At 34.4% G+C, this 26722-nt stretch overlaps 1 protein-coding gene across 1 annotated transcript in view; it reads right to left on the bottom strand.

Annotated features, from left to right (window-relative positions):
• Positions 1 to 26722, bottom strand: part of CAPZA2 (capping actin protein of muscle Z-line subunit alpha 2) — a 60267-nt gene that overhangs the window by 11634 nt on the left and 21911 nt on the right. Inside the window, exons 2-6 of the mRNA XM_059171652.1 lie at positions 13802 to 13865; positions 12271 to 12322; positions 6544 to 6607; positions 2059 to 2265; positions 437 to 516 (exon numbers count right to left, since the gene is read on the bottom strand). Of these exons, the coding sequence (XP_059027635.1) occupies positions 437 to 516; positions 2059 to 2265; positions 6544 to 6607; positions 12271 to 12322; positions 13802 to 13865 (467 nt within the window). The remainder of the gene's footprint in view (positions 1 to 436; positions 517 to 2058; positions 2266 to 6543; positions 6608 to 12270; positions 12323 to 13801; positions 13866 to 26722) is intronic.

Raw genomic sequence — 26722 nt, 5'->3', positions numbered from 1 at the left:
AAATAAATTCGCATGTAAACATCTACTTCAGAACCCCCAAAGTTCACCAGAAAAATCACTGTTCTTTCCCTTTATAATTACCTCTGTCCTCTTCTCCTATTAAGTCTCAGTCAGGAACAATCCATTCTCAGAATGAGCATATGGGCCTGCCAACTGGTCTGCTTGCAGGCACAAATGTTCCCTTAGGATGCTGCTTGCTAGTCTCTAAAAACACTCGATGCAATCCCACGCTCTTATTCACTGTCAATGGGTTTACTGCTACCTTTAAATAATATGCTGATTATGGAGTAAATAGCTTTCTTATATCAAAAGGCTCAAGATTGATGTTTATATTGTACTTAGGCATACACAAACAAGGTACAGGTCCAACCAATAAAACAAGGACTACAAAGGATATAAATGTCAGAATTCCCCAAAATATAAAATTTTAACTTACCAAAAGTTTTTTGCTTGGAACTGATGGCTTTCTATGCATGCAATAATGGTTTGCTGTCCATCTATTTTTTTACCATATACCTTAATGGCAAAGAAAATAAAGAGAAGAGTGAATTCAGGACCACAGAATGTTCAGCTTTAAACATCTGCACACACACACAAAAAAATTGTAGAGCACTTTGGTGCTAGAAAAACAAGTACTCAAACATGTACACCTATCATCACAAATTCTTGGTGGATCATAAAAAAAGCACAAAATGTAAAAAGTAAAACTCATTACTATACTTTAAAAATATTCACAAACATCCTAGACATACTATACTTTTGATTCCAAATACAGATATCACAAGAAGTGTAGACAATTCATTTTAAACATGCAAATACCAATCTGGCTATTTCCACACAAACAAAAACTGGACCTACACTTCGATTATCATCTTTGTTTCCTTCACAATCTTAGAGGCTGTTATTTCTTCAGTCATTTTACAAAGTATCAGGAAAGAGGTGAGAAAATTAATTTACTTATAACCAAAAAGGTCATAAGAGCATGCTTGCGATGGTATGACGTTGTTTCACTTCTTGTTTACTGCCATAAAAGTCATGGATAATCTGTACCTTTCAATCCCCCGGGAGCAAATAAAGACTCTCTAATACAACGTACCTACCTATTCTTGAGTTATTCTTCCAAAATAATCCTAGTCAACAAGGTTATTATTCAATGAATTTGTAAACTATTTTAGGTTATGATGTAATTTTTCCTCAAATAATTACTGAGAGCTAGATAGTTAAGGGATTATATGAATTTTTGTCCTAACCAGAAAACCTCTGAGAGTTTTGAAATGGGATGCTACTGGTAATATTAGTAATTATGTTGGGACAGCAAATATAAACCAGGATATATAGTAATCTTAGGTTCCAGAGGTAGGCAAAGACCAGGTCCAGAAGGCTGTGAAAGCCATGTTCAGAAGCCTAGACTCTATCCTAAGTATAATGGAAAATCTATGAATGATTTCTAATATGGGATTTTCATGATCTGATCTGTATTTAAAAAGATCTCTCTGGCTATAGAGAAGATCACAGAAACACAAACAAACTGGGAGGTGGCTAGGGGGATGGCTGTACCCTATATAGATACAAACAATCTTACCAAAAAAAAAAAAAAAAAAAAAGCACTTCCAATTTCTATATTTCATAAAGAAAATATAAAAACAGGTTAAATCTATGCAAGAATCACATTAAAAAAGAGACTTGATGATAAAACAGGCAAGGACATGATTCCACTTCCAAATAATTTAATTTGTTCTAAGATCTTGAAAGGAAGTTTGATCTAAACTTACTGAGATGAGTTATTAACGTGAGATTAAAGAATCTTACAGCATCATGCTCTAATCAATGTATGACAATTCCTACTTGGATTTAATTCAAGGTACAACCATTTTTCCATTCTGTGCCATCATAATGTATTTACTATTTAGAGTTTCTCAAAAAAACACTTAGAAGTATTTACTTCAAGAAAAAAAACAATGGCAAGTTATGTCAGTTCTGTAAGTTAGAGATTTCAGGAGATCATAAGAAGTCATATTTACATAAGACAAAAGAAAAATATGCATATTGATGACTTACAGTGCAAACCCCATTTGGATAATGTTCTTTTACATAAGCTCGCAGAGCAGTTTCTACTGAAGTTCTCCATGACTCAACTGCATTTTCTGCTTCATATGGTCTTGGATCAGTTGCTTCCTTTCTTAAGTGATCAAATTTGAAACAGATTCTGTTTTTGGGATCCAAAAACTTTCCATTTCCCAAGTCACCATGTTCTGTTATCAATACCTTCAATGATGCAGTGAATTTTGGGGAAATAAAATATTTAAAATAGCATTTAAGTACTGACATATATTAATATAAATTCACTTATGTTTTGTCTTGAACACTGTAAAAAATTCTATTCCAAGCAATTGGTTTAACTATATGGCACAACTATAATAATTGAAATGAGGCTAGTCTTGTTCAGCTAAGATCAATGGATTTAATTTTCTCCCAATATAACTTCTGGCTAATGAGTGAAAAGAATGCATCTTTTAATATACTGCTGGAGTTTTGTTCTGTTTTACAACTATAAACTGTTTACTATTTCTATTACCAGTTTCCAGTTCTTTAAACTAAGGACTGGTGATAACCTTCAATGAGAATGGTTACAAGAACAACTTTAACCCAGAGAGAACACTCCTCTGTGTGTCCTATATTGTTCCTGGGCCCACAATCTCATCTACTGTGAAGTGTCTGCTTGTTTTTATAACCTATTCATTGACAGCTGTTTTCAACTGACTTTCAAATTTTTAAACATGTAATTTATTCTTTTATGTACATTAAGTTGTACATGAATAAATGTGATGTTCTGTGCTTTAAAATTTCCCCTCTTGTTCTTCCTTTGCAACTCTCCCAATCTTTGACTCCTTAACTATGTCAGAACTTCCCCCTCTAATAAAAATCATGTACATATAGGATGTATCCTTCTAAATCTTTTTTCAGCCATACAATCCCACATAGATAAATAAAAACACATCTATGTGAACATATACACACATACAGGGTTTTTTTGGTCACTGTTTTACCAGAATGGAATGAAAATGCACACGTACACGTATTTTTCGGCATTTGGCTTTTTTCAACACCAGCACCTTATAGAAATCCTTCAAAGTCAACTGGTAAACATCTCACCATTCTTTTTAATGGCTGCATAATGTCCCATAATGTGGGTATAACTTAATTTATTCTGCCATTCTGTTACTGATGGACCATTTCTTTTATTTCCAGGCTGTTTTCTTTTGGGGGGAGGAACGGTACATTAAAATGTTAAAATTCTGGGGGCGCCTGGGTGGCTCAGTGGGCTAAAGCCTCTGCCTTAAGCTCAGGTCGTGATCCTGGGGTCCTGGGATGAAGCCCCACGTCGGGCTCCCTGATCGGTGGGGGGCCTGCTTCCCCCTCTCTCTCTGCCTGCCTCTCTGCCTACTTGTGATCTCTGTCAAATAAATAAATTAAATAAATAAACTTTAAAATAAAAATATGTTAAAATTCTATACATATATTTTAACATGCTAATGATTTTATTTCCATCAGGTGCTTCCATCTCTCTTAAATATATTCCCAGCAGTGGGGACAGTAGGTAAAGTAAAGGGTCTGTTTTTAATTTTTAATACATTTCCCAAAAAATGGCTGTGACTTTCCACATTTTTATGAAACATATGTAAGATATATTCCCCTCACATTACCACCATCAATAGGGATAGGATTCTTTTTTCGGTCTGATGGGTATAAAATATCTCATTACTTTCATTTTATTTCTCTGACTACTGACAGACATAAGTATCTTTTTATGTGTGGGCCACTTGTTTTTCTGTGAGTGAATATTCTTTAATATTTTTAATCTGTGGTTTTTTTTTGTTGTTTTCTCATTAATTTATAAGAGTCCCTTATTTAAGGTATCTGTTTCATTTTATGGTTAAAATAATCATTATGTAGCAAAATGTTTATCTTTTTTCTATAGTTTCTGGGTTTCCAGACTAACTTAAGATAGTTTCCCTGCCCTAGTATTGTACATATAGACTTTTTCAAAATTTCAGTCATTTTACAAATTCTTTTTTCATTTTACAAATTTTTAATCCACCTAGAATTTATTTCTATATGTTGTATGAGACAGAGGTTCAAATTAACCTTCCTCTTAACAGAAACCAGTTGTGCCAATCTTTTATTATATGCCTATCTAAAATTATAATCTTGTCATGCACAAAAATTTTCATATATTTTGGGATTAAATTCTGGTTCTATATGCTGCTGTACTGATTTATTTGTCTACTATATACAAAATCATACTGATTTGACTTTACATTGCTTGTAAAGCATCTTCTGCTATTTAGTAAAGGAATTCTCTTACCCATTCTTACTGCTCTTACATTTTTTTTTTCAAACATGTATTTTTTTTTTGCATCAACTTAATGAATGTTTTGACCAATTAAGAAAGCTATTAGGGTGGCTCAGTGAGTTAAAGCCTCTGCCTTTAGCTCAGGTCATGATCCCAGAGTCCTTGGATAGAGCCCCACATCCGGCTCTCTGCTCAGCAGGGAGCTGCTTCCCACTCTCTCTCTGCCTGCCTCTCTGACTACTTGTGATCTCTGTCTGTCCAATAAATAAAAAATAAATAAATAACATTAAAAAAAAAAAAAGAAAGCTATTAGGATTCTAAATGAATTGCAATAAATTTGTATTTTAATTTTTAAGTAATTTAACTTTCTATTTTCAAAATGGAATATGGTATTGCCTTTCCATTGTTCACATCCTGTTTTGTGTTTTAAGAAGACAACCACCACTGTCTTCACATTCCTTTGCCTTTCTTGTAAGATTATTCCTAGGTTAATGCATAGTTCATCCAATTAAAGTGGAACTCCTCCCCCTCCAACCACTTCTAGAGTAAAGTACTTATTTTGCACAACAGAGTATAGTTAATGAGTTTTGTATACTTACCTTAAATTCAGCCATCCCACAAAATTGTTTTAAATCTAGTAGTTTCTTTTGGAGGTGATTATATAAATCATACAACCTAAGAGTTTTCTTTTCTTTTCTAAAGCTCTCATTCTCTTATTTGCTATACTTCCATTAGGTGGGATACTAATAAGCAAACAAACCTGGCAAATTTTCTATTTTAACTATAATTATTTCAGTGTTTGTAGTCTATGATATTTACTGTGATTTTTGTTAAACAATCTACTATATTTAAGAGGTCTTCCTCTATCCTTAGATTACTCAGGTTTTTTGTAATAAGGACCAGCTGCTGGATTTTTCAAATTCCTTTTCACTGTCTATTGATGCATCATTAAGTTTTTCTCTTTGATTTGGTGGTTAATAGATAAGACCAAGATATTGCCTTACATGGAACCACTCATGCATTCTTGTAATAAATTCTATTTAGTCTTGATTTGTCATTCTTTTGATATATTCCAGGATTCTATTTTTTTTAATATCTATTTAAAGTTTTTAAATCTATGGTCATATGTGAGATTAGAGTTTGATATTTTTGTTTTCTCTTTATTAGGTTTAAGTATTAATATTATGCTAGGTTCATAAATGAGTGGGGAGCTCTCCAACAAATATTCTTTTAGGGAAGTATTTTAAGAAAATAATGGTCAATGTGCCCAGAGGTATAAAGATTTACAATACAGCTTTGTTTACAGTTAAAGAAAAAGAAAGACTAAAAAACCTAAAATCTCCCAAGAGAAAGAAAATAAATATAGGAGATTCATAAAACGAAACACTATATAGCTTCATATATATATATGTGTGTATACATATACACATGCATGTCTATATATATATATAAGCTTGTTTTCTCTTCAGTTATAAGTTAACTTCTGTCTAGGCTCATACATACAAGACTACGTATTACATAATGAATAATGCCAAATGCAAGCTTTGACATGACTAGCCACTAAGAACTAATTGTTACAACTCTCTCATGTTCCACCTACCAGGTCCTTCTTCATATTGTTTTATATAAGTTGTGCTTCACGCAAGCACAATATGAATTAATATAATCACTGATTATTAATAACTCTAAACAAAAAACAAAACAAAACAAAAAAACCAAAAAACACCCAAACTAGTGACTTTTGGTGGCTTTTCTTAGCTTAGCAATTCTAACTTTCACTTCGGAAAGAAAAGATTTAATAATTACTAAATGCTAAGTTACTCACATGAAGAACTGTAGAATTCCAGAGCAACCAAAATATGATATAAATCTTACTAATATATATTCTAGATTTTGGATTAATATAGGATTGATTTTTTTTCCTATAAAAAACAAGAAAGTAGATTTAAAGCAATTATTTTCTAAAATCTTAAAAGAATTACATTTGAATACTTCTAAAAGGGACTTTCTGCTAGTAGTATTATTGTCTCAACAAAAAAACCCAAATTTTCAATTACTTTGCCTATAAGAGGCTATGATTAAAATGAACACTGTATCTTAAACATACCACTTCACAGTTCTTGCAGAATACATTAACCATTATAAATGAAACAAGGACAGGTCAGATCCTGTGTTCATATGAAACATACCTGATCTTCATAACCTTCAATTTTTACTGGAGTAAACTGGTCCAAGTTATACTGTGCAAATGCACTAAAAAAGAAAAAGGCCAATTGTTTAAGATTACAAAACTCAAGCCTCTTAAAACAGCAGGAATAATTCACTTGTCAATAAATCTCCTGTACTACATATGGCAAGTTTAATAAAATTATAATTCTCTATTACTGATCTTATATTAACTATAAATACTATATATAGATATGGCTATTTTAAAAACTGCAGCCTTCAATGTTTAGCAAAAGAAAATTAAAACAGTAAATAAAATTTGTTTCACTCAATATCTTGAAAGTAAAAGTTAGCCATCTGTAAGATACATATCTAATTACTTGAGTATATACTGAGTACACAATATACCAGGAAACAGAGTAGGTTCTATGAGGGATGCAGAGAGTAATCAGACAGATCCTATGATCAGAGGACTTACAGTTGGGTAGGAAAGATAACAGATAAATATAACCATAACACAAAGTAGAAAGTACTATAAGACAATGACCAATAAAGAAAGCATCAAGGAGAATACACATTTTAAAAGATTATATTCGTTGAAGCAAGGATAAGAAGTGCTTTAAGGGTGATTTCTTTAGAAATTTGACAATGAAAAATGGCCTTGAAATAATGAGTAGACTCTCTTGCAGAAACTGGAGAGATGGGAAGAAAAGAGTATTTCAGTTACAGGGACCAGGATAAATGAAACACATGAGAAGATAGGTTAGGTCCATATCATGGAAAGCATCAAGCTCAATGCCTGTCACATAGCATGTGTTTAATTATATTTACTGAATAAAAGTGAAAGGCCCTGATTGACAGAGTAATTACTTCATTTAGGAGGCAAAGCAGAGTCACTGATGCTTTCTGAGAAAGAAGAACCTAACTATAAAGAGGATTAATTTGGCAGCAGTGTGTATGACAACTGGGCAGTGGAGCAACTAGAGCCCCCCGAAAAAAAGAAAGAAAGAAAGTAAAAAAAGCAGTTAGGTTGTTATTAGGCAAATGTCCATATTAGAACTGCTGAAGAGTCTGAACTAAGAAATGGTGACAAGATGGATTCAAGAATAAAGCCTCTCTCTATTCTCCTATGAGTAAGTAATACTACATAGTTATATAATACATTTATAGGAAAGACTCTCAAAGTACAAAAAATTATCTGAAAAATATGTAAGGACCATATTATATTTTACTAAATCTATAACCTGAGGATTTTTTTCTACACTTAACAGAAGAGATATTGAGTATTTTAAAATTTAGAAATATATCTGTCAACCTAACCTACTTGGAAAGTTTTCTAGATGGCAAGACATCCACTGAATTTTCAGATTATTAGCTACTTGATTCTCCTCTAGAAAGAAATATTTGGTTAAGCAAAGCCATCACGGATAAATTACCAGACTAATAAACTTAAAAATAGCAAAACAGAATCAAATTACTACCTGTCAAAGTCCTGACCCTGCATGTTAAAAAAAAAATGAGAATAAACATAGAAATGCATGATGGGGGAGAGGGTAGTATCTACTCACTTCTGATTTCCTTAATTCATTAAAACTATAACTTTCCTAGGAATAGCCTCAACATAGCCAGGCAGTTACTAACCCTTAAATGAATTTATCTCAAAACTACTTTGAAAATTTAAAGAAAAAAAAAGTACACTAGATCATTTAGAAAGTAGGATTCAGGGTGGCCAGGTGGCTCAGTCAGTTAAGTGTCTATCTTCAGCTCAGGTCATATCTCAGGGTTCTGGGATGGAGCCCCACATCAGGCTCCCAACTCAGTGGTGGGTCTGTTTCTCCCTCTACCCCTCCCCACCATTTGTACTCTCTCTTGTTCTCTTAAATGAATAAAATCTTAAAAAAAAAAAAAAAAAAAAAGTAGGATTCATTTTCCAGTGAAAGACATATATAAATAGTAAATGTAGATAGTAACTTGGTCCTAGGCCTTTTACTGCCCAGAGTATCAAACTCCATCATCTACTTGGGAGTGAGGGAAGAATAGGAAATCTGAAAAAGAAACAACTGAGTATGAAAATAGGTAAAATTTTATCTTAAGTGCTCAAAGCAAGTTAAACAAGTTATTAGTTACATGGTATAGGAGTAAAGATACTCACTAACCTAGGAGTCAGAATATAGAATACCTAGGTTCTGTCCAAACCCCATTATTAGCTAGCATGGGGCCCATTTATCTTATCTACAAAAAGAGGGGTTTGGACTAGCTGACTTCCAAAACTGACTTCCACCCAGTTCAGAAACTTACTCCATCTATCTACTCATCATCAACTCACCTACCCCTTCACCCCAACACGGTGAACACAGTGACTTCTCTGCCCTTGTAGAGTTCTATATCCCACTCATCCATTTCTAAATACCTGTTCCTGTATTTAGATTTTTATACCTATTACTATTAGTCATCCATCAATCACATACTATACTTTTCACCAGGTGTCTCCTTCAGTTTAGCCACATTATTTCCCTATTTACTATTTAAACCCTGTTCATCCTTTAAATTCAGCTCAAAAACCACTTCTAAATAGAGATTAAAAATTTCTCCCTTTGGGTTCCAAAGGCCTTTGATATGCTTCTATTATGATAATATTTTATTTCATTTGGCCTGATACTGAACATGTGTGATTCCCCATTAGAAAATCCCTAAGAGGCTTATTTACCTCATCGTCATAGTCAAGTCTGGCAGTCATATGTCAGTTGAATAAAAGGCTCTTTCTGAGTATTTAAAAGTTAGACTTGACCGTACTGACTCTTCAGAGTATGTCTACTTCGAAACACACTAAATTTGTGCCCTTAGGAAAAATATCCCATTAAAACCAATCTTAAGAATATAGCCATGTTTTTTTCCCCTTACAGAAAGATAGGAAGAGGAGAAAAGTGAAATTAAAAGAGTTAAAGCAACAAGGAAAAGGGGAAAGGAAGGAAGAAAGTAGTACATACATGTAAGAAAGAGAAGTACTTGTACAAATGAGATTCAATATCAACGATCACAATTGAAGAAGAAATTTGAGTACAGCTATGCACTTACTCTGGTGAAACTGCAACTAGAACACATTCTAAATGTTTTTTACAATATTTTGCAAGCTTGTGTTACATGGTTTTGGAAAGCCTCAATGATAGGCCATGTATCTTTTTTAGAGGGTGAAAGCAGGTTTGGAGATATTTTAAAAGTTAATTCAGAACCAAGTCTACTGAACAATGAGTACAATACTATTTTTGCTTGAAAATTATTTCATAGAAAAGGACACCGTGAACCACAGTTATATAGTTCTAAAGTCAATCAACAATGTAGGGCATATTTCTCACTTCACAGATAATCTTAGATGTTTTACAAAATGAATTCAAAGAAATCTGGAATGAAGAACACTACTGAAGTCAACAAAAAGAATCAATATTTTCTCTAAGGGTTCATCTAGTTAGCAATCACTTACTGATAGTATAACTACATGCAAGACAATCTGAACTTTCCACTTAAGGTTTACATGTTTTTTTCCTTGCTATCATACAATAAACTTCTTGTTTTATCATTAGTTACTGATTTCTTCAGATCATTTCCTTAGAAATGTATCTGCATTTCAATGTACATATCTCTTGAAATGTGGACAACTGTTCCCAAAATGTTTCATAATAAAAGAGAAATGTAGATCACATTCTAATTTCTTTTTAGAACAAATCCAATTTATTTAATTTAAATGTAAAAACCAGCATCAGATTTAAGTATTTCTTTGGACAAATAAAATTTCAATACTTTAATCACTTTTGAGTCAAATGCACGGCTATTTTATACCACTTATGTAATTACGAGTATTTTCTTTGACTTTCATTAAACTTTATTCTGCTGAGGAAAAACTCTTGTTCTTTCAACAAGTCAAGTTTCTCATTTTCTTAGCTGATAACAAAAACCCCCCACTAATTCATGCACCTGTATGAAAAAACCCACACATTTATTTACCACAGAGAACTGAGGAAAAGTACTTTTTAAGTACTGTTGTTAGAAGTTATAAACATGCCATATGCTATTATAAAGAAAATTAATTTTACTTGAATATACAAATGATTTAAATAAGGTTTAAAGAACTAAGAAGTAACCATTCACTCAGAAGTTAATCACTAAAGTCAAAGATACAGAGCAAACTGATTTCTATAAAGTACTTTAATAAAATAATTAATAGGAATGGAAGCAACACAGATGTCCATCGATAGATGAACAAACAAAATGTGGTATATAAGTAATTCAGTATTAGAGGAGAAATTCTGACATATGCTACAACATGGATGAACCCTAAAGACATTATGCTTAGGAGAATAAACCAGTCACAAAATGACAAACTAATGTACGATTCCACGTTTATGAGACACTTAATGAAGTCAAATTCATAGAAACAGAAAACAGAATGCTAGTCAACAGAAGCAGAAGAAAGTGGAGAATGAGAAATTCTTGTTTAATGGGTACGGAGTTTTAGTTTGGGGAAAATAAAAAAAGTTCCAGAGATGGATGGTGGTGATAGTCAACACAATGTGAATGCACTTAATGCCAAAGACTTATATGCTTAAAAATAATTAAAACGGTAAATTTTATATTATGTACATTTTCTCACAATGAAAGTAGTATATAGGGTGAAACAGGTGAAGAGGATTAAGAATACATTTATTGTGATGAGTACTAAAGTACAGAACTGCTGAATCACTGTATTGTATGCCTGAAACTAATAGAACACTATTTGTTAATTATACAGGAATCAGTAACAAATAAGTAACAGTTGCTAATAAAAAATAACAGGGTTTAAATCAGAAGCAAAATCAGATATGCCTAGAAGTATGTTGAACCTCTACCTTCATTAGGGTTAAGTGTAAAGGACAGATCTGATAAAGCCTTGAAACATTACAAAAACAGAGTAAGACCAAATTTCCCCCATTGTTCAGGATTTCACATATTGGGCAGAATATAAGGATGAGAAAAGGTGCCTGGATGGATACTAAACACTCTTTGCAACACATCTAAAAATCTATTAATTTCTTCAATTTCCAACAAGTAATGGAACTGGTTAGCCTAACATGAGTCCTCACCTTACTTGAGGTGGGAACAGAGAAGAAAATCAATTATTTCTTTAAAACCTAACACAGTTGTGACAAGTCATGATTGTGGTCACTGGTTCAAAGATGATGTGCTAAGATTTAGAACTGCCTAGTTATTTGAATAGCTCACAAATCCAGTAAATACTTATTTACTGAATATGTGTCGGTACTATATCAGGTATCTGTGAAAGAATAAAACTCCTAATCCTTGAAAATCTATTAGGGTCAAACACTTAACAAAAAGTAACACCTGAATAAAAAATCAATCACAGTTTCAAAAATCAAAGTTTCCAGATAATTTTATCTAACCGTGCAAATGCCAAAATGTAGTACTGAGTATATAAGCCACTGCCAAATAGTCAATGAATAGAGAATTTCATGGCGTAATTGTGAAGCTATGTCCATGATAAAAAATTCTCTTTTTAGTTGAGTACGCACATATTAATACACATATATATTTAAACTTCATCAAAAATATTTCTCTTCCAGCTAAGTATATACATATAATCTATATATTTAAACTTGATGTGCAAATATCTATTTCAGGGATTAGTGCTCAAAAACCACCTTTAAAACATTTTTTTCTCATCGTGTCACTAATTACTTAATATAATATGTAATACTTACTGAGCTGCTCCTTCCCTGAGAAGATTATCATTATTAAGCAGTAACCGAACATCTGTAAAACAAGTATCGTGTTTTCTATATTATTATTTTTGTATGTTTGAAATTTCTATGTAATGAATACAGCTTACTTTGGTCATATATTAACAATCCTCTCTCTTCCCCTACCCCCTCAAAATGTAAGTAAGCAAGATCAGAATTTTATTCTGATGGGAAAAATAATCACAAAAACACACCATAGTATTATTTTCTTAAAGCTATTGGTTAGGAACAGGAATTAAATAGAAATATAAATTTCCCCAGCGATTCAAAAGTTCACTTTACGCTACTTGGATTTTACCTGTTTTTTGCTAACTGAATGGAATCCAAACAAATTTTTCCCTTTTACCAAATGGTAATTGTCTCTCCACTTTATGCCATTTTGACTTACAAGAGATTTCATAGAATGCTCTATTTTCGGACAGCAGGGAAAACCTGTACATGTTATTTTATACTTTATTAATCAATAGCCAATGTAGGCAGACTGTAATGTATTTCCAAGGAATTAAAGTGGAGATAAAATAGATCATCTGATGTGAGCTGCAGAAGATGCCTGCCTCCTAGTCTGACAACACTAGCATGAGTTGCAAATGAATTTGTTTCATACAAAAAGGGATTAAGCAAGAAACAGCTTGTGAACAGAGCTCAGATGTAGACATTTCTGTCCTCAGCTCATGTTCAAACAACAGATGAATGCATTTAGTTCAATATGGATAACTGCTTTATTTGATTTACTTTGATTATTGATTCTTAATTCTAATTTTAGACTCAATTATTTTGTAGACATTTGCCTACTCACCATTAAAACATAACTCTCTCTGCCTGCCTCTTTGCCTACTTGTGATCTCTCTCTCTCTGTCAAATAAATAAATAAAATATTTTTTAAAAGATTTATTTATTTATTTGACAGAGAGATACAGCAAAAAAGGAAACACAAAAAGGGGGAGTGAGAGAGTAATAAGCAGGCTTCCTGCTGAGCAGGGAGCCTGATACGGGGCTTGATCCCAGGACCCTGGGATCATGACCTGAGCTGAAGACAGATGCCTAACGATGAGCCACCCAGGTGCCCCAATATAAATTAGTTTTTACATGTTCTCCCCTCTTCTGAATATGGTGAAATAATGTCCCTCCCCACCTTTTTTTGTTGTTGTTGTTGTTTGTATTATTCTAAGCTTTTCTTTAAAAGGAATTAAAAAATGCATTCACAATTCCAAAAATATCTAAATTTAAATTCTGTCTTTAAAAGAATTTAGTATTATTCTTTAAGGTGGCTACCTTATTCAAACATAATTATATGATATATCATAAATATATTCTAGTCATTGTAAAATCCAAACTGACAAAAATTTTCACTATTATTCAGACGGTACAGATTTTTCTACCCCACCCCCCCAACACACACTCTTAGCTTAGTTCTTCAGGTTATGTAATTTTTTCTTTTAAAAAAAGGAGTGCTTGATATGTCAATTCTTAGTGCTATGAATTAAACACTCACCATTAAACACCTCATTAAATTCTCCAGGAGGGGCATGAATAATGAATTTTGCTGCTATACGCACCTAAAATAGAAATGAAGATATAAATGTTCCATGGCATAGGCCTCTGCTAAAATAATGAAAAATACATTCAAAATTATACTACTTCAAAGTCTACTGAAAATGGTTTAAGGACTTTTTCAAAGATGGTGACACTTCTTCAAACACCTTAAGTTTATTACTGTTTCAATCATTTATTATAATCACAATGTATAGGGTGAATGCAGATAAAATACATATTTAACACATTTAAGGATTCAAAGCTACCTACATATAAACATTCTGTTATAAGTAAATTCTTTTAAACTAAAATGGAAAAAATATCAATCAAGAAAATTTGTATGTGTGAAGAAATAAGATGTATTTAGGTATAATAAAGAAAGTAGATAGACTGTATTTGTTTCTTTAAAATCACAAATCAGTAAACTCTTTTAAACTAAAATGAAAAAAAAATCAAGAAAATCTGTATGTGTGAAGAAATAAGATGTATTTAGGTATAATAAAGAAAATAGATATACTGTATTTGTTTCTTTAAAATCACAAATTAGTGAAAAATGTATAAAAGAAGGGGAAGAAATGTCTAAATTCAAAATATTTCAACAGGAGACCTGACTGAACCTTAGGAAATTTTAGTTCAAAAATACATGAGAGCAAATATATCAACAGGCATATTGACAGGCATATTTTAAGAGAATAAAGGCCATACCTGATTAAGAGATCAATCACTAATGAAAATAAGAGTGCTTAAATGGCATGCCCAACATTCTAGTTTAATGAATAAGTCTTGAATTCATCTATACTAGTTTTCCAATCAACTTCTGACTACCCCAGCAACTTCTAAGTTGTGGCAGATTCCCCAAAAGGGCTGTCCTCCAGCAAGCAGCAGCAGCAAGCAGCAAGCACCAGCACCAGAAGCAATCTCATCAGAAAGTCAGTCATAGGCCCCACCCTGACTGGATGAGACTCTAGAAACAAGGCCTTGTTATTACTATTTAGACAAGCTTTCCAGGTGATTTTTTTTTTTTAAGCTTTTATTTATTTACTTGACAGAGAAAGAGAGACAGCAAGAGACAGAACATAAGCATGGGAAGTGGGAGAGGGAGGAGCAGGCTTCCCACAGAGCAGGGAGCCCAACTGGGAGCTAAATCCCAAGACCCTGGGATCGCAACCTGAGCCAAAGGCAGACACTCAACGACTGAGCCACCCAGGAGCCCCTCCAAGTGATTTTTTTTTTTTTAAGATTTTATTTATTTATTCGTCAGAGACAGAACGAGAGAGGGAACACAGCAGGGGGAATGAGAGAGGGAGAAGCAGGCTTCCCGTGGAGCAGGGAGCCTGATGTAGGGCTTGATCCCAGGATCCTGGGATCATGCCCTGAGCTGGATTCTTAAAGAATGAGCCACCCCGGTGCCCCAGGTGATTTTTCTTTTTTTAAAGAATTTATTTATTTGACAGAATTTATTTATTTGACAGAGAGAGAGATCACAAGCAGGCAGAGAGGCATCAACTTTTTTCAAAGAAATGGTATAAACAAACCTAAAATTTGTATGGAACCAGAAAAGACCCCAAAGAACCAGAGGAATGTTGAAAAGAAAAAGAAATGTTGAAAAAGAAAACCAAAGCTAGTGGCATCACAATTCCAGACTTAAAGCTCTATTACAAAGCTGTAATCATCAAGACAGTATGGCACTGGCCAAAACAAAAAACAAAAAACAAAAAACAAAAACCAACCAGGCACAGATCAGTGGAACAGAATAGGGAGCTGAGAAATGGACTCTCAACTCTGTGGTCAACTAATTCTCAATAAAGGAAGAAAGAATGTCCAATGGAAAAAAGTTTCTTCAACAAATGGTGTTAGGAAAATTGCACAGCTACATACAGAAGAATGAAACTGGACCATTTCCTTATATCACACACAAAAATAGACTCAAAATGGATGAAAGACCTAAATGTGAGACAGGAATCCATCAAAATCCTTGAGGTTAAATACAGGAAACACCCTCTTCAACCTTTAGCCGCAGCAATTTCTTCCTAAACGTATCACCAAAAGCAAGGGAAGCAAGGCAAAAATGAACTATTAGGACTTCATCAAGATTAAAAGCTTTTTGCACAGCAAAGGAATAGCCAACAAAACCAAACGACAACAGAGAGAATGGAAGGAGATATCAGATAAAGGGCTCTTATCCGAAATCTAAAAAGAACTTCTCAAACTTAACACCCAAAGAACAAATAATCCAATCAAGAAATGGGCAGAAGACAAGAACAGACATTTTTCTAGAGAAGACATACAAATGGCTAACAGACACATGAAAAAATGCTCAACTTCACTCGACATCAAGGAAATACACATCAAAACCTCAATGAGATACCACCTCACACCAGTCAGAATGGCTAAAATTATTAAGTCAGGAAATGACAGATGTTGGTGAGGATGTGGAGAAAGGGGAACGCTCCTACGCTGTTGATGGGAATGCAAGCTGGAGCAGCCACTCTGGAAAACAGTATGGAGGTTCCTCCAAAAGTTGAAAATAGAGTGACCCTACAACCCAGCAACTGCACTACTGGGTATTCACTCCAAAGATACAAATGTAGTGATCCGAAGGGGCACGTGCTCCCCAATGTTTATAGCAGCAATGTCCACAAGAGCCAAACTATGAAAGGAGCCTAGATGTCCATCAACAGATGAATGGATAACACACGGGAATATTATTTATGCAGCCATCAAAAAATGAAATCTTCCCATTTGCAACAATGTGGATGGAACTAGAGGGTATTTTGCTAAGCAAAATAAGTCAATCAGAGAAAGACAATTATCATATGGTCTCACTGGTAAGTGGAATTTGATAAATAAGGCAGAGGATCATAGGGGAAGAGAGGAAAAAATGAAACAAGACAAAACCAGAGAGGGAGACAAACCATAAGAGACTCTTAATCTCAGGAAACTGAGGACTGCTGGAGCGGAGGCAGGTGGGAGGGATGCGGTGGCTGGGTGATGGACACTGGGGAGGGTATGTGCTATGGGGAGTGCTGTGAATTGTGTAAGACTGATGAATCACAGATCTGTACCCCTGAAACAAATAATACATTATATGCTAAGAAAAAAAAAAAGAAATGAGAAAAGAATGTTTGTTCCTACCACTACTTTTCAACATCATATTGTCTTACTGCAGTAAGAAAGATATTTCATAAATGAAATACAACTTTCTATTTGCAGACAACATGACTGCTTATAATGAAAAATCCCAAGGAATCTGAAAAATAATGATTTATATGTAAATCTAACAAGACATTTACAGGACTAATGTGCTGAAAACTACACATTGGAAGAAATGGATGGAAGAAATCAAAGAAGAGCTAAATAAATGGAGAGAGATGTTATGTTCATAGACTGGAAGACTCAATAACATGAAGATGCAATTTTTCCCAAACTATTCTATAGATTCAAGGGAGGTATAATAAAAATCAAAGCAGAATTTTTCTGATACACAACAAGCTGACTCTAACACTGTTGTTTTCTATCTTATTACTTTTCTATGTATAAAGAAGGTAATGAATGTGGATAATTTGCCATATATTAACACCCTCTCTCCCCAAACATAAGCAAGAAAAAAAGTCACTGTGTTGAGCAAAATAACCACAAACACATACACGTGGCATTAAAATAAATTCTGGTTAAGAACTGAGAGAACGAAATATGTTATTTTACATCCTTAATAGTAAATGCAAAGTAGTAAAGACAAACGAACAAGAATAGCTAAAGCCATTTTTAAAAAGAACAAAACTGGAGGGACGCCTGGGTGGCTCAGTTGGTTAAGCAGCTGCCTTCGGCTCAGGTCATGATCCCAGCGTCCTGGGATCGAGTCCCACATCGGGCTCCTTGCTCAGCAGGGAGCCTGCTTCTCCCTCTGCCTCTGCCTGCCATTCTGTCTGCCTGTGCTCGCTCTCTCCCCCTCTCTCTCTCTGATAAATAAATAAAATCTTAAAAAAAAAAAAAAAAAAAAAAAAGAACAAAACTGGAGAATTCATGCCACCTGATTTTAAAACTTATTACTGAATCTGAAAGAGTAGAAAAACATACCCATATATGTGGCTAAATGATTTTCCATAAAGGTACAAAGGCAACCCAATGGAGAAACGGTATCTTTTCAACAAAGGATATTCAAACAAATAGATATCCAGGAGCAAAACCATAAATACCAAACTAAACCTCACATCTTATTTTAAAAAATTACATCAGAATAGATCACAGCTCTAAACGTAAAGCATGGAACTTAAAAAAGTTTAAAAGAAACAGAAGAAAATCTTCATAACGTGGGGTTAGGCAAAAAAATCTTAGACATATTAAACCCTGATCCATTAAAAAAAAAAAAAAGACTGATAAACTGGACTTCACTGAAATTAAAACCTTTTGCTCTGTTAAAAACACTGTTATGAGAATGAAGAGACAAGCTACCAACTAGAGAAAATATTAGCAAATCACGTATCTCACAAAGGACTTCTATCTAGACTATAAACATTCAAAAGTTAACCATAAGAAAATAGTAAGTAAAATATTTGGGACACTTCAGTTGATAGGATATACTAAAGACAAATACACAAAAGGATGTGCAACATCACTAATCATTAGGGAAATGAATGCTGAAATCATGAAACACTACTACATACCTAACAGAATGGCTAAAATAAAAAAAAGATTGATAATACCAAACACTGCTGAAGATGCAGAACTGGAACTCTAATACATGGCTGTGGCAACCCAAAATGGTACCAACCAGTTTGGAAGACAGTTTTGGCAATTTCTTAGAAAGTTAAGCATGTACCACCAAAAATCTTACTTCCAGGTAGCTACCTTAGAGAAACACAAAACAATGTCCACACAAAAATCTATTCACTGGGACACCGGGGTGGCTCAGTCAGTTGAGCATATAACTCATGATCTCTGGGACAAGGGATGGAGTCCCATGTAGGGTTCTGCACAGGCAATCACATGCCTATGTGCATGTACTCTCAAAAAAGGGGGGGACGGGGTGGCACTTACCTGGCTCAGCTGGTTAAGCCTCTGCCTTTGGCTCAGGTCATGATCCCAGAGTCCTGGGATGGAGACCCGCAGATCAGGCTCCCCACTCATCTTCCTCTCCCTCTGCTCCTCCCAACCCCACAAATACTCAAAACTGGAAACAACCCACAACTCAAATGTCCATAAATGGTGAATGTATAAATAAAAGATGGTGTTTCTACATAATGGAATATTACTATATATTTTATATGTTTTCAAAATTACTTTCTTCTAAATGTTTCAAATTACTACTAAAATCAAAAGCCAAAATATAAAAAATAATTTTAAACAGGCAAGGGTAGAATAGGATATGGAAGCAATGCATGCTAAACATACATTAGACTCTATTATGATTATGTAAATGTCTCAACTTCTCAATTTCATTCATCATACCTCTGTCCCTGTGACTCAGGTAAGAAGTTGCTAGAATTTAAAACAGTCTTAATCAAAATAGAGCTTCCCTATGACCCTGCAATTGCACTACTGGGTATTTACCCCAAAGATGAAGATGTAGTGAAAAGAAGGGCCATCTGTACCCCAATGTTTATAGCAGCAATGGCCACGGTCGCCAAACTGTGGAAAGAACCAAGATGCCCTTCAACGGACGAATGGATAAGGAAGATGTGGTCCATATACACTATGGATTATAATGCCTCCATCAGAAAGGATGAATACCCAACTTTTGTATCAACATGGACGGGACTGGAGGAGATTATGCTGAGTGAAATAAGTCAAGCAGAGAGAGTCAATTATCATATGGTTTCACTTATTTGTGGAGCATAACAAATACCATGACATGGGGAGATGGAGAGGAGAAAGGAGTTGAGGGAAACTGGAAGGAGAGGTGAACCATGAGAGACTATGGACTCTGAAAAACCACCTGAGGATTTTGAAGGGATGGGGGGGTGGAAGGTTGGGGGAGCCAGGTGGTGGGTATTATAGAGGGCACATATTGCATGGAGCACTGGGTATGGTACAAAAACAATGAATACTGTTACGCTGAAAAGAAATAAAATAAAATAAAATAAAATAAAGGGAAAGTACTAAAAAAAACTTGAAAAAACAAAACAAAACAAAACAGTCTTAACCATTACCACAGGCAACAAATAAAACTGGTAACTTGCTGATGAATTTACCAATTATTTCTTTCAAAAACATTTAGAATTTTAAGGTAATTGGCTTTTTTATAAATATAAAAATATTTACATAAATATTTTTATTTATTTATTTGAGAGAGAGAGAGAGAGAGAGCGAGAGAGAGAGTGAGAAGCAGGCTCCCCGCTGAGCAGGGAGCCTGACACAGACAGGGCTCTATCCCAGGAACCTGGGACAATGACCTGAGCTGAAGGCAGAGACTTAACTGACCACCCAGGTGCTCTGAGGTAATTGTTTCTAACAGTCCTATGACTTAGAAACCTGACAAAATTAAAGTACTAATAGCAAGCAGTATATATATTAATATTTAGTGATAAAATTAGCTAAGCTGTTGAGCTTTCAAATTTTTGGTTGTTTAAAAAAAAAAGGAAAAAGCATATACCATTTAGAAGTTTAGTTCTATTTGGAGTTTTCACCAAGAAAGCAGAAATGACCGAAATGTTTTTCCTATAGACTTATTGGCCCTTGTTATTGCTAAATGTATGCATTTAGAATAAAGTAAGCAAAAACAGTTAACACCATTGCTCACAAGAACCAAAGTGAATGGTGGGTCAAAAGAAGTACCATTAAGGATAGGAGGTTATAGGAGCTGTCTGTGAACCCAAAACACAACCTTGGATTATACCAGCTATGCCTGGATATTGTAATCTGATCTTTGTGAATTTCACTAAGAAAAATGTAATTTTTTAAAAATTTCTCAGGCACTAAAGGAAAGGAAGTATATCTGCCACAGTAAGCTTAATTGTCTTCTAAGAAATTGTTTAATCATGAGGGTATTTTCTAAGCACTGCTATAGACCCAATGTTTCCCTACACCCATCCTTCCTAGCCAACTTTTTTTTTTTCTCTTAAAAACTATTTATTCTATTCCACTTCTAAATCTAAGAAAAGAAAAATGATCATACAATAAGACATCCTAAAAGTAGAATGAATTTCTGAAAATAATCAAAAACGTGTTTCCTTGAAGTGTTTCTAATATACACGGAGCTATATTCTATTTACCCCCTTGGAATAGTACAGCTTTTCTGGAAGAGCCCAGTGAATGATTAGATACATTCCTAGACCCTCTACTATATCTTCTGCATTACCCAGCATCTTCCTCTATGTGTTATCCAATACCAAGTCCTTCTAAACTAGAATCAGATTCAGGAAAGAGTTATTTTATTGTTATTTCTTTTTAGGGATGGGTAGAGGGAGAGCAGAGAGAGAATCCTAATCAAATTCAGGAAAGAGTTATTTTACCCTTCCTTCCTTCCTCCCTTTTCTTGGGGTGGGGGGAAGAAGGAGAGGAGAAAGAGAATCTTAAAAGCCCAGCATGAACCTACGACCCTGAGTCATGATCTGAGCAGAAATCAAAAGTTGGATGCTTAACTGATTGAGCTACCCAGGTGCCCCTCCCCCAATTTTTTTAGAGAATGCAAGAGTGGGGAGGGGCATAGAGAGAGGAGAGTGAATCTACTGTATTTCTCAACTGCAATTCTAGATTGGGGGGAGGTGTGGCTAGATGGGAGATTAACTCCATCCCTGTTAGTCACTGGCAACTTCATAACAACTCCTGGCATACTTCATAACAAATGCACCAAGAAGTGTAGTTTAAAAAAGTTAATCTATTAGTGTATAGCTTAATGTACTGACTGACCTGAGCTAAAAGCTGAAGAGCTATATTTTTCCTTTTCTTTCTCTTGGATCCAAATAATATTGAGTAAAATATGCAAAAAGATAAACATAACATAAAAAGCATACTTCATTCTTTTGTGCTTCTGGTAAAAGAGCAGATACCACATGTGACTATAAAGTTACTTATATAGGAGATAAAGTACTGAATTCAAAACAATATCCAAAATGTTAGTATATATTAATCCTAAAAACAAAAAAAAATAAAAAAAACTTCTGCCTATCAACTGTCTGAGATAACATGAAAGTCACTGCCAAACTTTATTTTGGTACAGTTTTTCTTATGGGTTTTTTTTTTTTTTCCTAAGATTTATTTATTTATTTGGGGGGTGCAGAAACTGCATACTCAGTGGAATCTCAAGTAGGTGCAGAGCCCAAAGTGGAGGCTCAATCACAGGACTCTGATATCACAACATAAGCTGAAACCATGAGTCAAACGCTTAACCAACTGCACCACAGGAGCTCCTCTTTTTTCCTTTAAAAGAAATTCCCCAATTCAAACAACAAATTAAGTAATGATAGTAATGGGTAGTAACTCATGGAATAAAATAAGAATCCACGAGTCCAGACTGACACAAAGAAATGAATAAACAAGAGAAAGCTCTTCATTAGAGCAGAATTTCAACTAAGAGTGTAGAAGGAATGACTGAATTAGAAAATCACCTTGAGGACCACCACAGTAATTGCTGTATGCAAAAACCATCAAGGAATGCTAAAATTTATGGATAGATAAAACTATGACAAAATGACCACAGGACATATACATGGTCTCAAAAGTATCTTTCCAAACACTTAATTATAAAGAGTAAATAGTAATTTTACATTGAAGAAACATGCCAACACATTACTTTTACCAAATGATCAAAGTTGTAAGTAACAGAAAAAACAGCCATCATATGCCTCCTAATAGGATATACTGAGGACACAACACATCACTTACAGTCAAAAAATCACAGGCTGAATCTAATCATAAGGAAACATCAAACCAAAATTGAAGTGCAGTCTACACAAAATAACTAGTCTGTACTCTTCAGAAGTGTTAAGGTCATAAAGACAAACAATGCTGAGAAGATGTTCCAGATTAAAGACTTTACAATAGGGGTGCGCCTGGGTGGCTGAGTGGGTTAAAGCCTCTGCCTTCGGCTCGGGTCCTGATCCCAGGGTCCTAGGATAGAACCCCATGTCCTGTCGGGCCCTCCGCTCAGCAGGGAGCCTGCTTCCCATCCTCTCTCTGTCTGCCTCTATCTATTTGTGATCTCTGTCTGTCAAATAAATAAATAAAATCTTAAAAAAAAAAAAAAAAAAAAAAAGACTTTACAATAAAAATCAGTATGATCCTGGATTGGATCCTGGACCAGCAATTGGTGAAACAGGAATAGAGTCTGCTGACTAGAAAACAGTACTGTATACCAATGTTTAATTTCTTGATTTTGATAACTGCACTGTGGTTAGGCAAGAGAAGTCCTAAACAGCAATAGACTTACAGAGTAGGAAAAAAAAGTTCTCCTCTACTGAGGTACTGAGGTAATGAGGATTTACTCCTATGTATTTATTATTCTTTTAAAATTTTGCTCTTTGCATTTAAGTCTTTACTTCACATGGGATGGGTTTCTGGGTATAATATGGGATAAAGATCGTTTTTTTCATTACACTGTCATAAGGATAAATAAAAGAACCTAATACTACCTGTTGAAATGTATATCTTTTCCCAGTGAACCAAAACAAAACAAGACAAACTGAAAAAATGTATCTTACATATTCACAATATTTTTTAAAATGTGAGTTACTTCTTTATTTCAGTCACAGATATGAAACACATGTCATACACTTTAATAAAATCCAAGTCCTTCTAAAATGCGCCTGATGAATTTAGCAGTCATCCTTCAGGCAGCAACTGAAAAAGTAATTTCCTCAAGGAACTTCTGAGTATTCAATAATATCAGAAGGCAAGAGGAAAAGATACTGTCCTATTATTATGGAGGCACAGGCTAACATTAAGAAAATATCATGTAAGTAATGTATAATTATATTAATATTCTATTTCTTCTCACAAACAACTTATTTTGTTTTAAAGACATCCAACAGTTAATTCTGCAAGTGATGAATAATTCATATTTATACATAAAAATTCTAGTATGATTATTTAAGCATTGCTGTAATTCACAATGAGCTACTGTGTCCTTAAAATCAAATTAAACAATTTGAAGTTAAATAGAGGATTCTAATTACTTGCATTCTAATTAAGATATGACCCTGTCTACCATTTTATATTGTTTACAATACTCTGAAACAACTCATGATTTTGGAGATCCAAAACCAATTTGTTATAATTTAGACTTTATAAAAACCCAAAGTGAACGGGTACTTTTTTGATGTTTCATCTATGGCTAAACATATTTAACTTCACTTTTTCATTCAACATCTACACAAATTGTGTTTGAGGAGGGCTATAACTGTTTAATACAAATTTTCAAATGCCAAAAACCCTGTCTTTGTATAACCCCATCAAAATCACTTACTTCAAGAGTTCTATCTCATGACTCAGCTATCTCATTCAGGTATTTACATAAGAGAAATGAATGTATATGTCTACAAAAATAATGTGTAAGAATATTCATAAGCAGCCTTATTCATAATAACCCCAAATGTTCATCAAGAGGAAAATGGGAGTGCCTGGCTGGCTCCTGGGAAGAGTGTGTGACTCCTGATCTCAGGGCTGTGAATTTAAGCCCCAAGCTGGATTGTAGATATCACTTAAATAAATAAAACTTAAAAAAAAACAAAAAAGAGAAAGAGAGAAATGGATAAATTAACTGGGGTACTGATGCAAGCAACACCATGAATAAATCTCAAAAACAAGTTGAGTGGAAAGAAGCCAGACATACATAAAAAATACATACTGTTTGACTCCATTTATAAGATATCCAGAATCAGGGAAAACTAATCTATGGTGATAAAAGTTAAAAGTATGGTTGGGCAAAGGGTGCAGGGATTGATCAGAGAGAAGCAGGAGAGAATTTTCTCAAGTGGATCGAAAATGTTCTTCAAATGAATGATGGCTGCACACATCGTGAAAATTCACTGAACTGAATATTTAAGACTTGTGCATTTTATGGCAGGCAAATTATATCTCAACCTAAAAAAAATTTTTAAAGGGTGCCTGGGTTGCTCAGTAGGTTAAGCCTCTGCTTTTGGCTCAGGTCATGATCCCATCGTCCTGGGATTGTCTCCCACATTGTGCGCTCTGCTCAGCAGGGAGCCTGCTTCCCCCCCACCTCTGCCTACTTGTGATCTCTGTCTGTCAATAAATAAATAAAATCTTTAAAAAAAATTTTTAAAAATCTCTCATATATATGATAGCATATCTTATCATTATGTATAAAATGTTAACTTTAAAACTTAGTAGCCGTAGACATACAGATGGCCAACAGACACATGAAAAGATGCTCATCATCACCTGTCATCAAGAAACGCAAGTCAAAACTACAATGAGATATCACTTCACACCTGTCAGAATGGCTAAAATTAAAAACACAAGAAACAACAGGTGTTGGGAAGGATGTGGAGAAAAGGAACCCTCTTACATTGCTGGTGGGAATGCAAACTGGTGCACCACTCTGGAAAACAGTTTGGAGGTTCCTCAAAAAATTAAAAACTGAACTCCCTACAATCCAGTAACTGTACTACTGGCTATTTGCCCAAAGGATACAAAAACATTAGTTCAAAGGGATATATGCACTGGTATGTTTATAGCAGCATTATTTACAATAGTCAAACTAAGGAAGCATCCCAAGTATCCACTGACTGATGAATGGATAAAGAAGATGTGGTGTGTATGTACACACACACCATGGAATACTACTCAACCATAAAAAGAATGAAATTTTGCCATTCACAACAATGTGAATGGGACTAGAGAGTACAATGCTAAGTGAAATAAGTCAGAGAAAGACAAATACCATGATTCCATTCATAAGTGGAATTTAAGAAAAAAACAAGTAAAGGGGGGAAAAAAAGAGAGAGAAAGATAGCCTCTTCACTAGAGAACTGATGGTTGGTTACCAGAGGGAAGGTGGGTGAGCGGATGGGTGAAATAGGTGATGGAGATTAAGGAGTGCACCTGTCATAATGATTAACAGGTGACTGAAATAAAAATTTAGGGATACATGACTGCCTCAGCAGATGGAATGTGCAACTCTTGATCTCAGAGTTGGGGGTTCAAGCCCCACATTCGGTACAGAGATTACTTAAAGAAATACTTTTTCAAAAAAAGGTTAAAAAAACTTGAGTAACCATGATAATTAATGAGTGAGACATTATTTGCTTATTTTCTAATTAAGAATCACAAACCTTAACAATAATTTTTATTGCTAAAAATCCATAAACTATATTTATCCAACATTTTGCTTTCTTTTTAGGTGAACTCCATACCCATGTGAGGTTTGAACTCATGACCCCAAGATCAAGCATCGCACACTCTACTTACTGAGACAGCCAAGCACACATAACACTTTAACAAAAAGTACAGTAAAAAAGGTAAAGGTAAAATTTTAAAGAGACAAAAATTAAGAACCTTAGGCTTTCACTCTGAATTACAGAGAGTAATAAATTGGCATAAATCTATACTACCTAGGACATCTGTCTCAATCTCCTTAAAAAATACTGGGGGTTTTGGAGTATCTGGATGGCATAATTGAGCATCTGACTCTTGGTTTCAGCTGGGGTCATGATTATCAGGGTTGTGGGATGGAGTGCCCTGTTGGGATCCATACTCAGTGTGGAGTCTGCTTGGGACTCTATTCCTCTTCCTCTGACCCTCCTCCCTGCACTTGCATTCTCTTTCTCTCTCTCTCAAATAAATAAATCTTAAAAAAAAAAAACCACAACACTGGGACATTTTTGCTGACATTGAGGACTCTGGTCTGATAGTGTTTTTATTTTTACTCATTTTCTTTATCAGTGTACAATTTATAAGAAGGAAATCTCAATGCTCACAC

This window comes from Mustela lutreola, chromosome 4 (genome assembly GCF_030435805.1).
Source record: "Mustela lutreola isolate mMusLut2 chromosome 4, mMusLut2.pri, whole genome shotgun sequence".
NCBI classification, from domain to species: Eukaryota; Metazoa; Chordata; class Mammalia; order Carnivora; family Mustelidae; genus Mustela; species Mustela lutreola.
Note: the sequence above shows the minus strand (reverse complement) of the source record. Positions and strands in the feature narration are given on the sequence as shown.